Source organism: Panicum hallii, chromosome 8, assembly GCF_002211085.1.
Source record: "Panicum hallii strain FIL2 chromosome 8, PHallii_v3.1, whole genome shotgun sequence".
Taxonomy (NCBI): Eukaryota; Viridiplantae; Streptophyta; class Magnoliopsida; order Poales; family Poaceae; genus Panicum; species Panicum hallii.
The window spans coordinates 10,493,638-10,506,567 of record NC_038049.1 but is presented as its reverse complement, the minus strand read 5'-3'; the positions used below and the strand labels follow the sequence as shown (position 1 = coordinate 10,506,567).

At 45.3% G+C, this 12,930-nt stretch overlaps 1 protein-coding gene and 1 pseudogene across 1 annotated transcript; both read right to left on the bottom strand.

Annotated features, from left to right (window-relative positions):
* Positions 1-4,262: 4,262 nt before the first annotated feature.
* LOC112903609 lies at positions 4,263-6,550 on the bottom strand (annotated as a pseudogene).
* A 3,299-nt stretch (positions 6,551-9,849) lies between these two features.
* LOC112903201 (omega-hydroxypalmitate O-feruloyl transferase-like) lies at positions 9,850-11,555 on the bottom strand. Its single transcript, XM_025972428.1, has one exon. The coding sequence runs from the start codon at positions 11,476-11,478 to the stop codon at positions 10,066-10,068; it is 1,413 nt and encodes a 470-aa protein (XP_025828213.1). The 5' UTR covers positions 11,479-11,555; the 3' UTR covers positions 9,850-10,065.
* Positions 11,556-12,930: the final 1,375 nt, after the last annotated feature.

The window sequence follows — 12,930 nt, the reverse complement described above, 5'->3', positions numbered from 1 at the left end:
TGTTTCGGTTGCAGGAATGGGCTAAGGCCTAAGACATCTAGCGCAAAAGGACCAGGGGGAAGATGTGATGCTCACCGAGGACTTGGTTCGGGCGGAGCTGCAGTGCAGGGAGGCCAGCAGCGAGGTCCGAGCGGCGGGTCGGCGTGGAGCTCTCGGAGGAGGTCGATGCAGGGGTTCCCTGGGCTCCTGGGCTCCACGGCTCGGCTTGAGGAAGACCTGCGAAGGTACTACGGGGGTCAAGGAGGTCCGGGGATCGCTGGCGGTGAGAGATCAAGGTGGCAGGGCAGAATACTGGCGGCGGTCCTCGGGTGCAATTCCGGCCGTTGCATGGGCCGGGGTCGCGGGTGAAGGCCTCGGGAAGCTTCCTGGCACCGAGGTGGAGCTACTGCGGGGGTTGGCATGGGGGAGCTGCAGCGGGGCGGTGGGTCCGCAGTGGAGTAGGGGGTGCTGCGCGGCAGAGCAAGGCGGCAGTGGCGCTAGGGCTTCGATGGCGGCCGTAGGCTTTAGGGTTAGGGCGCAGGGGAGTTGGGGATCCTATGTGTAGGGCGGCGGGGCGTCCTCGGCATGCGGGCCCGGCGCGAGGGCTCGCCGAAGATCGTGGAGGACTTGGGCGCGTCGGGGAAGAAGGAAAGGAGGAGGAAGAAGCGTTGACGAGTGGGGCCGAGCGGTCAGAGGGAGAGAGAGAGCGCGGGCGCAGCTGGGCCGGCTGGAATGGGCCGCGGGGCGAGGGGAAGAGTGGGGGAGGCGGGCCGAGCGCGGGGAAGAAGGAAAGGGGAATTGGGTCGCGGGGAAGGGAACCGGCCCAAGGGGGAGAGAGGGTATTTCTTTTCCTTTTTCTTTTTCTGGTTCTTTTGAAACTCAAATCTATTTGAACTCAAATGAATTTTTGAATTCAAACCCTCTGCACTCACTCAAACAAAACATATGCACCAGCATGAATGCAAAAACATGTTGAACCTAAAATAAATTTTAATTCTTTGTGAATTAAATTATTAATTTAAATGCAAGCTAAACAAGGAAAACGTTAGAAACTTTATTAAAGCCAATTAATCTCATTATAAAATATGAAATTTTACATTAGTGTGTTACACATGGCAATGGTGACGGCAGGAGTTCTGCTCCGTTGGCTGCTGTCCAGGGAGCTCGACGTGCACCAGCTCCTAAGGTATGCGTTATGCGATGTTTTATGTTGCTCAAATGTGTTATACGATGGCATGTGATAATTTGTGTTGCTGTTAAAGTATGGTATGCTTGAATTTTTTGGCATGGTTAGGGAGATTCCATGGAGTGGACAGATGGGTATCTCCGCATAATGTGTGATTTGATGGCTGAACAAGTAAGAAAGGGAAATAGACCAAATACCCATCTAAACAATCTAGGTTACAATGACGTATTGGATACATTCTTTCAAATGACCGGTATTGAGTTGACGAAGACACAAATAAAGAACAAGTAGGATAAGTTAAAGATAGACTGGACTATTTGGCAGAAGTTGATGAGATTACAAATAGGGACAGGTTGGGATAGTGGTAAAGGGGTCATTGTCATGGACAATGAATGGTGGAGAAAGACCAAAAAGGTTAGTTCTTATGATTTTAAGAGGCATCTTTGTGTTCTTCACATCTTATCTATGTTGTAATCGAAAGTAATGGTGTTTTAAAGGACATTCTTGGGTGTGGAAAATTCAAGAAGAAACCACTTCAGTGTGAGGAACAACTAAGAGAGATGTTTGGCGATATCTCTAGTGATGAAACAGATCATTGGAATCCCATGAGCAGCAACCCTGTTGTGCCAGAAAAGAATATGGAGCCTTTCACTGTTGATGGGTTTAATGATGTGCCTAACGAGGAAGATCATGAAGATATCATTCATGATTGGGCATATCAAGAGGAAGAGGAGGAGGATGTCCAAGAGGTCACACCTACATGTGAAAATGCGAAGAAAAGACCTCATGTTGTCTTAGAAATACCGAAGAAGGCAAAGTCCAGTACAACTCTTATTATTCAAGAAAAGATTTCAACAATACCTGAGTCAGCCGCGTCTTTCACATCAAGGAAGGAGGCTGAAGTTTCAATTAAGGAAGTGATGCAACATGTGTTGGAGTGTGGGGCTGATTATGGTAGCAATGAGCATGACATTGCTACACAGTTGTTTGTCAAAAAGGATCAAAGAGAAATGTTTTTGACCCTTCCAACTAACAAAATTAGGTTCGATTGGCTTACCAAGCGGTACAATGATAAGTATGGGAGTGTCTAAGTGTTTGATGTATCCTTGAACATTGATGCTTGTACTCTTTTCTTGTTTGTTTTCATGACATTATTTATGTTAGTTTGATGTATTTTAGTTTGAATTCGTGTTGTCTACTTGCAGATTTGTGAGAGTGATAGTGACAGTTCTGATGATGATAGTCAGGAGTTTTGGGAAATTGTATTGGGTGGTGTTAAAATTGTTGAACAATAATTTTCATTATACCTTGACAAGAATCCTCCAAGGATAGCAAATACCAGTGGTATGGGATGGTTGCTAGAAACATTGAGGACACTAGGTGAATGTCAAAATGAACTTCGTATGAGCACAGAAATATTCATGGACCTTCATAATTCGTTAGTTTCAAGGTACGGGCTCCAACCATCCATGCATATGAACACTTACGAGGCTCTTGCAATATTTCTATTCATTTGTGCGGGAAATGAGTCTAATAGAAAAACTCAAAACCATTTCAATCATTCAGGTGAAACAATTCATAGAAAGTTTGATGAGGTTCTTGAAGCCTTGATGCTTATGGCTGAACATTTCATTGTTCCAAAAGATGCCAACTTTCCAACGGTTCATAAGAGAATCCAGCATGATAAATGAGCATACCCTCACTTTAAGGATTGCATTGGTGTTCTTGATGGCACACATATTAGAGTAGCTCTCCATCCAAATGAGCAAGTGAGATATATTGGAAAATCAGGCATTCCAACAACAAATGTTCTTGCTATTTGTGACTTTGACTTGAGATTCACTTATGTATCTGTTGGTCAAGTGGGATCGAAGCATGATACGAGTGTTTTGTATGATGCAATGCATGTGGACCACGACTTCTTCCCACACCCTCCCAAAGGTATGAAGTGTCATAGTTTCATTTCTATAAAAGTGGTTACTATAGTATCTATCTAATTATATCATTATTTCTAGGTAAATATTATGTTGTTGATGCGGGTTATCCTAATCGCATTGGATATTTGGCACCATATAAGGGTGAGAGATATCATTTGCTGGAATGGCATAGAGGTATGGAGCCAAATACTCCTAAGGAAAAGTTTAATCGCATTCATGCACGTGTACGTAATTCTATTGAGAGGTCATTTGGAGTATGGAAAATGAAGTGGCACATTCTTTACAAAATGGCGATCTATCCTATAGGGAAGCAAAAAAAGATAATTGTAGGAATTATGGTGGTTAATAATTTTATTCGTGAGCACAATAGTGGTGATTTGGATTTTGAGCGTGTGGAGTGTGATGATGATTATGAGCCTACAATTTCGGAAAGATACAACGAGTATGTGGCGCCATCCAATGGATCAACTTCAATGCCTAATGCACCTACTATGGATAATTTTCGTGATGAGTTAGCGACGGCTATTTGTATGAATTGTACCTAGTCATGTAATAGAAGTGAATTTATCATTTGAAATATTTATGTAATGGTACTTGGATTTTAATTATTATTCATGAACATCAAACTATTGTAATGGTATTTGAATTTTAATTATTATTAATGTGCGTTGGACTATTGTAATGATATTTGAATTTTAATTACTATTCATGTGCATCGGACTATTGTAATACTACTTGGTTAATCACAACACTGTAATCAAGTAAAGGGTAATAGAGTCATTTAACATCAAAATCTCAATTTTCTGGAGTTAGAGTTGGTCTGCTAGCCAAACACTTGGAGCTGCTCTGAAAACTCTGCAGTGGAGCTACTCCATAGTGGAGTTGGTGGAGCAGAGCTACAAAACTGGGAGCAGAGCAGTCCCAAATATGCTCTAAGTGTCAAATAGGGTTATGAGAGCCGACAATCACATGTACTGTCTTGAAGGTGTGCTTAAAATTTTTACGATCCTTCAACAAAATCATGTTCTTTTATCGTTATTGCTTCAACGCCATTATATAGGATTTTCTACAAGATTCATCTGTTCTTAATACGGTGCAATCTCATCTACGTGTGCAACGTGATGATCAGATTCTAACAGCGTACGTGTAGGCAAAATCGTTCAGAGCCGACTGCACCGGACTTGTAGGCCAAGCTGATCCGCCGTGAGAGGCTTGAAGACGCGCGGCTCGTTGGACTCCAGCGCTGGTGCGAGCTGCGGCCAGATGAATGCACTCACGATCCACGGCCGGTTGTCGCCAGGCCTCTCCGTGATTTGCAACACCCCTGAACACAGCCTCACGGTCCGCACGGACGTCGGCACCGCCATCACGGCGTGGCCAAAGCCAAAATCCATGTCGATCCGGAATGAGGTGAGCGCCGTGAGTATCAACGTCGGGCTTCCTAGGCCGATGGACGCCGACAGGATGTGGCGTTTGGCCTTGTGCTCCTCCACCCAGTCCACCAGCTCCTGAATGCGCTCGTCGTACGCCGGTGCCTTGATCGCCTCGCGCCCCATGGCCGCCACGTCCGGCAGCGGCATCCGCAGTATCTCCTGAACGCTCGCCTCTTCGCCCACGAAGGCGAGGATGTTGCCGAAGTAGTTGCGCATCGCAGCGCGGAGCTCCAGCGCCGTGAGCCGTCGGCGGCCGTCCTGATGTGAACCCGCTAGGGTTTATTTCTGATCTTTCGATGAGAGGCGTGGGATAACTCGATTGATGGAAGAGGCGATGTTCACGGCCCGACTACAACTTTCCAAGGATGCTGCATCTTAGCAACTAATACACCACCTCCTATGGTTGCCGCGATCTTATGGAGCGCGACACCCGGCCACTAGGGCACTCGTCCTACAAGCAATCGAAGAACTAGCAATAGTAAGAACAACTAGAATAAATACTGAAAATACGAGATGTAATTGAAGGTTTCAAACCGAATCTCAATTATGGTGGGGTTCCGAAAACAAGTGGACGGGCGGCTGAATCAGCACGCGCGTCTACAAGTTAGTAGTAAAAGCTAAACTTGCATCTAACAAAACCCGAGTGTTCTTGGCGGCAGCTAAAGGTTATAAAAAAGTGGGAAGATGAGCACAAGGGTGCTGGGGTCGTGTTCCAACGCTAAAATATGTCCGAATTGGACTCAACTTGATACACGGCCCGTTGGGCCAAAATAGGGTGACGCAGTACCGTGGCTGAAAAGGACTCTATAGTAAATCGACAATTGCGGGTGACTCCGAATAGATATGGAGGTGATTCCGGATCCTTTGAAAAGTAGATTTGATAAGCTTTTCAGGAAATACTTGAACATCCAAAATGGAGTCCGGATGAAGTCGTGGCGGCCGTCACAAGTCGTGTTTGTTCTGCGGTCCGAATCCAGCCTGCGCGATGCCTCCTCCCTTTTGATCCAATCCATTGTTGCTGAGTAAAACTAGAGTGCACGTGTCTCCATTATCTAAATATGATGAACATGAGTTTAAGAGTGAACTTACTTAATGGGTAAACCGATGAGCACGAGCGCGAGTAATAGAACCAAGAGGTGTTATCGAAGTAGATACTGGTGTAGGTATGGATGTTTGTTGGTGACGATATCCTGATCACATCCACCCACCATCCCATGCGGCAAGACGAATCATCCGTCCCCACAACACCTTGCGAGCGTCTTCCAGAGGTAGGCCGAGACCGCTGGACGCGCGTCGCGCGCTCGCCACCACGGCTGGCCGCCTCGCGCAGCCGTGCGACGTCCGACGCCTCGATGTAGTAGAAGCGGTGGATGGAGCTCTGGTCGGCCCTGAGGACGTTGACCTGGCGCCGGGCGTCCAACGGCGTGAACGCGTCATCGAGCGAGGTGCTATAGGACGGCGGCGCGCGCGGGCGGAAGACCGAGCGGCCGTGGTTCGGCCGGGCCGCCGCGGGGAGCGTCCCCCCCAAGCGTGTGAACTCGGACCACGCGGTGACCAGTGAGCTCAGCGCGCACCCGTCCACGACGACGTGGTTGGTGCGCCACGCCACGGTGAAGCCTCCGCGCGCGAAGGACACCACCTGCACCGACAGCGCCATGTCCTCGCCGTACGGCAGCTAGATCTTCTGCAACGACGCGCCCATCGCGCCGTAGTCCAGGCTCGCAAGCGCGACGCCAGCTGCCTTCCCGACCACGAGCTCGGCGCCGTAGTCCAGGTTCAGGAAGAAAGGCAATCCGGCCTCGAAGGTAGCGACGACAGCGTCGAAGTCGCCGGCTGGCGGCTTGGCGTAGACACAGAACATGGAGATCTGTATGATCCGTGCGATGAGGTCGAGGTTGGACACGGTGACAACGTGCTGCTTGATGGAGGTGTCGGAGGCCTTCAACAGGCGCCGGCTCACGACCCGGACATGCCAGTCGTTGCAATCGTTAACGCTCGCCATTCTCCTTGTTACAGATTTCGTGCCGTGTACTGGTGTGCTAGTGTATGTGTGCCTAACTGCCTATATATAACTAGCTAGTAGCAGGCTTGCTCTTGTAACGAGTTTATACGGATCCATAGGTGCAAGCAGAACTCATACGAGTAACAAACACACCATAATTACGGTCTTTCTGAGATCTGATTAGATGATGACAACGAGCTGCTGACGATGTTCGGAGTAATGTTTATGACGTCAATGGATCAGATCGGAGTACTGTGTCGACAATGCTCAAGAAGTCGAACTTTGACTGTCAGTTTTCTTTGCACAAATTACTTCTACGAGGTCATGGTCAATGAAAGTATACAACTAATTAAGGTACTAAGCAACTACGCGTAGTGCATCAATATGTGCACATGTCTGGCAGGCTACACAGTCCCATGACCATGGTACTTTTCTTCATATTAAGATCCTTCAATGTACATCTAAGAGCATCACTTTTGTAACACTACACCTGTATATGGGACTTTGACAGATTGCTGGTCAAAGTTTTCAAGAGTCTCGAGTCTTGAATTAAACCACCATTTTGTAGAAACCAGTGCATGGTTGCATGGAAATATGGAATAGTGTCCTAATTTTACCAAAATAGTGGTGCGTAGTGGTGATCATATATATGTAGAAATTTCAGGCCTATTCATGTTGAGTCGTGGTGGGGGACGGGGAGGATGGGGCACACATGCACTACCAGATCCAGGTTCTTTGCCAAGTGTATGGGACACTCGGCAAAGGTTTTGCCGAGTGTAACACTCGGCAAAGGGCACTCGGCAACGATTTCGCTGGCAAAGACGTCTTTGCCGAATGCTAGCACTCGGCAAAATGTAAATCGGAAAAAATTCAAAAAAAAGAAATAGGAAAAAAAATTATTAGGGGAGGCATGCACAGCCAGCTAGTGACCCATCTAATAGGTTGCATATTTTTTTAGCAATTTTCCATAAGTTGTTGATGATAGGTTTTGAACTCACGACCTCCTGCACAGAAACAACTCTCTCTACCACTGCAACATTGGACCAAGTGTGTCAACATTATATTTTTATTCTCCACGTATTATAATTAACCGAGTGTAAATTATTTGTTTGAGATAATAAATAAATTCAAATGAAAAAGTTGTTAACTATAAAGTGGCATAACTTTTCAACATCTACAACTTTTATTTTGGTAGTTTCTTCATCTGAGATCGTTTACAAAATTTAAATTTCAAATTTGAAAACTTCAAACGTATTTTAATATGACACAATGATTTCAAATCAAAACGTTGTCAACTACAAACTTTCATTACTTTTTGAGATCTACAACTTTAATTTTGATGGTTTTTCCATTCGAGGTCATTGCAAAATTCGAATTTTAAATTTTCTATATTTAGATGTAGTTTTTGTTGACAAGATGACTTCAAATTAAAATATTGCCAACTGTAAAATCTTATAATTTCTCAAGATCTACAAAGTTTATTTTGGTTGTTTTATCATTTCTTCATCTGACATGATAATTCTAATATTATTCACAAATCTTATATATCTCTCTTATAGTTTCATAAACTACGAGAGATATATATGTTTTGTGAACAAATTTATATTTATTTTGTCAAATGAAGAAATGTCCAAAACAAGAATTGTGCATCTTGATGAGTTACACAACTTTGTAGTTGAAAATATTTTTATTTAAATTAATTTACTACTTCAAAATATGATTTAAAAATTATCTTTACCTAGTGTTTAAAAAAACACTCGGCAAAGGAACTCTTTGCTGAGTGTCTAAAAAAAGCACTCGGCAAAGAGCTTCTTTGCCGAGTGTCTAAAAAAGTCACTCGGCAAAGACGTCTTTGCCGAGTGCCGAAAACGACACACAGCAAAGACGCTCTTTGCCGAGTGCCCGAAAAAAACACTCGGCAAAACACGATCTTTTTCCGGTAGTGATGGCGGATCGGCGACACTCTTATTGTGGCTCGGCCTCTAGTGCCCACTTTCCATGGAGTTTTCCCCACGTACAGCCTCCCAACTCCAACCGATCAATGCCCAGGATAGTAAGATCCTTCTTTTATTTTTATTGTTTTGTTTGGTGATGGATAACTGATTTTAATCTACATCTAATGTAGGCTATCGATTTTATTAGATGGCTTACCGAAGTAGTAGGAGCATTAGTCGGTACAACTCCTATGGTGCAGTCAACAGTAATTATCTCTTTTATTTGTGATATGTCCACGAGGAGATTGATCCAGGATGATCCAAATTGTGGGAACCAGTCAATTATCACCTATAAAATACAGTTTTGAAAAATCCATCTTTGAAGCGTGCCCAGCACAGACTATGGAGCATGTGTATTTTTTTTGCCAGACTTCTCGTATTATCGGATAAGGGCGGTTGAAGAAAGTGGACAAAGTATAACTGTGATTTGCGAGGTTTGTAAAGGTGAACCGCAATAATATAACGTGGAATGTTTTATTGATTAATCATGTTATTTTCATATCATGTGTGCTACAACTTTTTATTTAATCATGCTATATTCATCTCTTATACAATATGCTTCAAACAAACGTTGCATCATTGGTTTAGTGCTATTTTCTCTCGGGGTGTTGAGATGTTGCGGTGTCGTGGCACAATGGAGGGTTTGACCGTACTATAAATGACAAGTGGCAGGACCATATCAAGTTTCAAGTGAAACTATACTCTACTATAGTATTACCATTTATGGAAAAGCACTTGGTTGTCCTTTGGAATCGAGGGAGAGTGCACTTAAATGTGCTTTAGTTTAGTGAACGACGTGCTAGACTACAGAATTAGAGTTGTTAACTAGGTATGATATCTAAAGAAGCATAGCGAGATGTGAATTACGTTGTTTGTTATATTAAAGATATTAAATATTGACACTTATTATATGTGTGAGACCTTAAGTATTGATGTATCAACTTGCGATACTTATTATGCTAGAGACCTTAAGTATTAATATATGAACTACCGATTCTTATAATATATATTTAGTTTTTATGTATTTGATCATATATAAACTTTGAGTATATCAATATTTGCAAGAATCAAAAGTTTGGAAAATAAGCGTGAAAAACTACAATGTGTTGGGAAACAAAACTTTCAGAGGCGGCCAGAATGATCGAACATCCTTGAAAATGTATTTTTACGGACGGACGATAGCCTGGTCTATACTTAGAATTGCATTTTTAGCTATAAACATTTTCTGTAGTAGTAGCAGCAGCTCATATCAGTCATTCGGATCGAGATTCAATGGTCATAGATAGCGATCGATGACAAATCAATATTTCAGTGGATATTGATACAGCCCGATAATAAAAGCTCTACTCAAGAAGAATGTAGGCACATGATTTTTATGATTTGAATGAAAATATTAAGAAGATATTAATGGTTGAAATTCTAGAAATTTGATAGGGCCCTGAGACGGAAGAATGAACTAAGTAAAGCCAGATACACCAGGGATTTCCAAGAAATTCGCCACAGAAGCGACAAGTAAGCTAATGGACGCAAAGTCTCAGAGCCGACCACGCTTGAGTTGCGGGGCAAACAGGCCAAGGTACTCCGCCGTGAGAGGCCTGAAGATGCGTGGCTCGTCGGCCTCGAGCGCCGCTGCAAGCCGCGGCCACAGTACGGCGGCGGCGATCCAGGACCCATCGCTGCCTGGTTTTGCGAGGGTTTGCACAAATCCCGTGCACATCCTTGCTGCCGGCATCGTCACCGGCAACGCTATCACGGCGCTCCCAAAGCCGAAGTCTGTGTCCACGGGAAACGAGGTTATTGGCGAAAGGACCAGCGTCGGGCTGCCCAGGCCGAGATTCGTCGTCTTCATATAGCGCCTGGTCTTGTGCAGCTCCACCCAGTCCACCAGCTCCTGGAAGTGTTCCTCGTACGCCGGCGCTGCGATCGCCTCGCGCGCCATGGCCGCAACCTCTGGCAGCGGCATCCGCTGGACCTCCTGCACGCTCACCTCGCGTTCAACCAAGGTGATGAGGTTACCGACGTAGTTTCGCGTCGCGTCGCGGAGCTCCGGCGCCGTGAGCCGCGGGCGCCCGTTCACCCACCATCCCATCCGGCAGCGCGCATCAGCCGCGCCCACGACGCCGGCTAGGGCCTTCCACAGGTAGGCGGAAAGCGCCTGCACGCGCGTCACGCGCTCGCCGCCGTCGCGGCTCGCCAGGTCGCGCAGCCGCGCGATGTCGGACGCGTCGATGTAGTAGAAGCGCTGGACGAAGCTCTCGCTGGTTGTCAGGACATTGACCTGCCACCGGGCATCAAGAGGCGTAAACGCCTTGTCAAGTGAGGCGGAGTACGCCGGAGTCGCGCGGGGGCGGAAGACGGAGCGGTCGTGGTTCGGCCGGGCTCCCGCCGCGAGCGTCCCGCCGGACCGTGCGAGCTCGGACCACGCGCCGACGAGCGAGGTCAGCGCGGTCCCGTCCACGACGAGGTGGTTGGAGCGCCATGCCACGGTGAAGCCGCCGCACGCGAACGACACCAGCTGCACGGACAGGGCCACGTCCTGGCCGCCACATGGCAGCAGGACCTTGCGCAGTGACACGTTCATCGCGTCATAGTCCAGGCTCGCCAGCGACACGCCGGCCTCGCCAACCACGAGCTCCGCGCCATGATTGTTGCAGTGGATCTCGGGGAGGCCGGAGCTCGGGTTGGTCACGATGCGGCCGGCGAGCGGGAAGTAGTGGTTCAGCAAGGAAGGCAAGCCAGCCTCGAAGGATGCAGTGACGTCATTGACGCCGCCTGCTGTAGGTGCGCGGCTGTATATGCAGACCATGGCGATCGGTAAGCTCTGTGGGACGAGGTCGAGGTTAGAGACGGCTAGGATGTGCGTCTTGATGGAGGGGTCGGAGGCCTTCACCATTTGCCGGCTCACAACCCGGATAGGAAAGTTATTGCAGCCATTGACGCTAGCCATCCTTCTTCCTACAGCTTCAGTAGGAGTAGCTAGCGTACGTCGATCTTTCTGCTTCTATGCTATAGGTAGGTTGTTGAACCAAGTCAAAAGGATGAGTAGTTTCTGTGAAGGTGTCTCCTATATATAGAAGTCGCGCACATCCTTGCCCATACTCCCTCACCAAATTTAGTCAATGAGATCATTTTTAAAAAATCTATACTATCAAAATTGAAAGAATTGAAAACAATTCTTATCAAGACTAGACCTACCGTACCTCTGATAGGCCGGAAAGTTTCATAGAATGGGTGGAGACACACGATTTTAATGTTTCTAAAATTTTCTACTAAAAAGCTAAATATTTTTTTCACTCACTCCGTCTAGTGTACCCAGCCTCTCCTTTACTTAAGCGCCCGCCAATCAAGTTTCCACTTTCCTTATGTTGACACAAAACAAATATTCTTGGACGCCAACAGATTTTTCTCTTTCCTTTTACAGATGATTTTATACTTTGAGGACACCAATCATGTATTGATGTCTTTAGTGGCTTGCTTTTTTTCCATGTACAACGTGGTAACAAGAGAAACAATGACAATCGGTGATCATTTTGGATAGTCCTTCTATTTCTTTCCCGCGCTAGCTCCAACGCGCCTATAATCATTGTACTTTCCATTTATTTTATATATTTATCAATCCTGGTACACTTTCCATTTATGATAGTACATTTTTCATTACCAGTTATGAAAACCACTTGCCAATCAACGATACCTGCCTGGATTACATTCCTTATATATGTATGCCATATGCACCAAAGATTTTCAAAATCAGTGGTTTGGAATAAGGGATTAAATTAGTGATTTATGTAATTAGGATTTATGCCTGCCCGAAATAATTTTTTTGTTTTGTAGATGCATGCTATATGCACCAAAAGTTTTCAAAAATTAGTAGGCTAAAATCAAGGATTGAGTTAGTGATTTGTGCAATCGATGATTGATACTTGCTCATATTACTTTTCTTGTTTTATAAATATATTCCATATGTACTTATGATTTCCAAAATCAGTGGGCTGAAATTAAGGATTGGATTGGCAATATATGAAATGTGATTAATACCTGCTACGATTACTTTCCTTCCTTCTACAATTAGTAGTCTTTAATATTGTTCATTCCTCTCACCCTGAACCTTGAGGTCGTAGCTCTACTACCCCAAACACGCACACATAACACATCTTCTTCTCTATTGTACTTGTTTCGGCATATCCTTCCTAGCGACTTGCATCCACATGTGTTTGGAGAGCATGCCTCCGAAACCAATCTAGACATAAGTACTAGCTATGTATGCATGCATCTGTAATCTTTTTTAATTGAATTGTTTTACATATATACTAATTTAATTTATCCAGATTTATTTTATTAAACAAAGTTATGTGTTAGCCACCAAGAACCTCCAGATGAAACTGATCTCGCAAGCAGCTAT

What these genes read in the sequence shown, in the direction of transcription:
- LOC112903201 (XM_025972428.1), bottom strand. Translation starts at nt 11,478, where the DNA reads ATGGCTAGCGTCAATGGCTGCAATAACTTTCCTATCCGGGTTGTGAGC.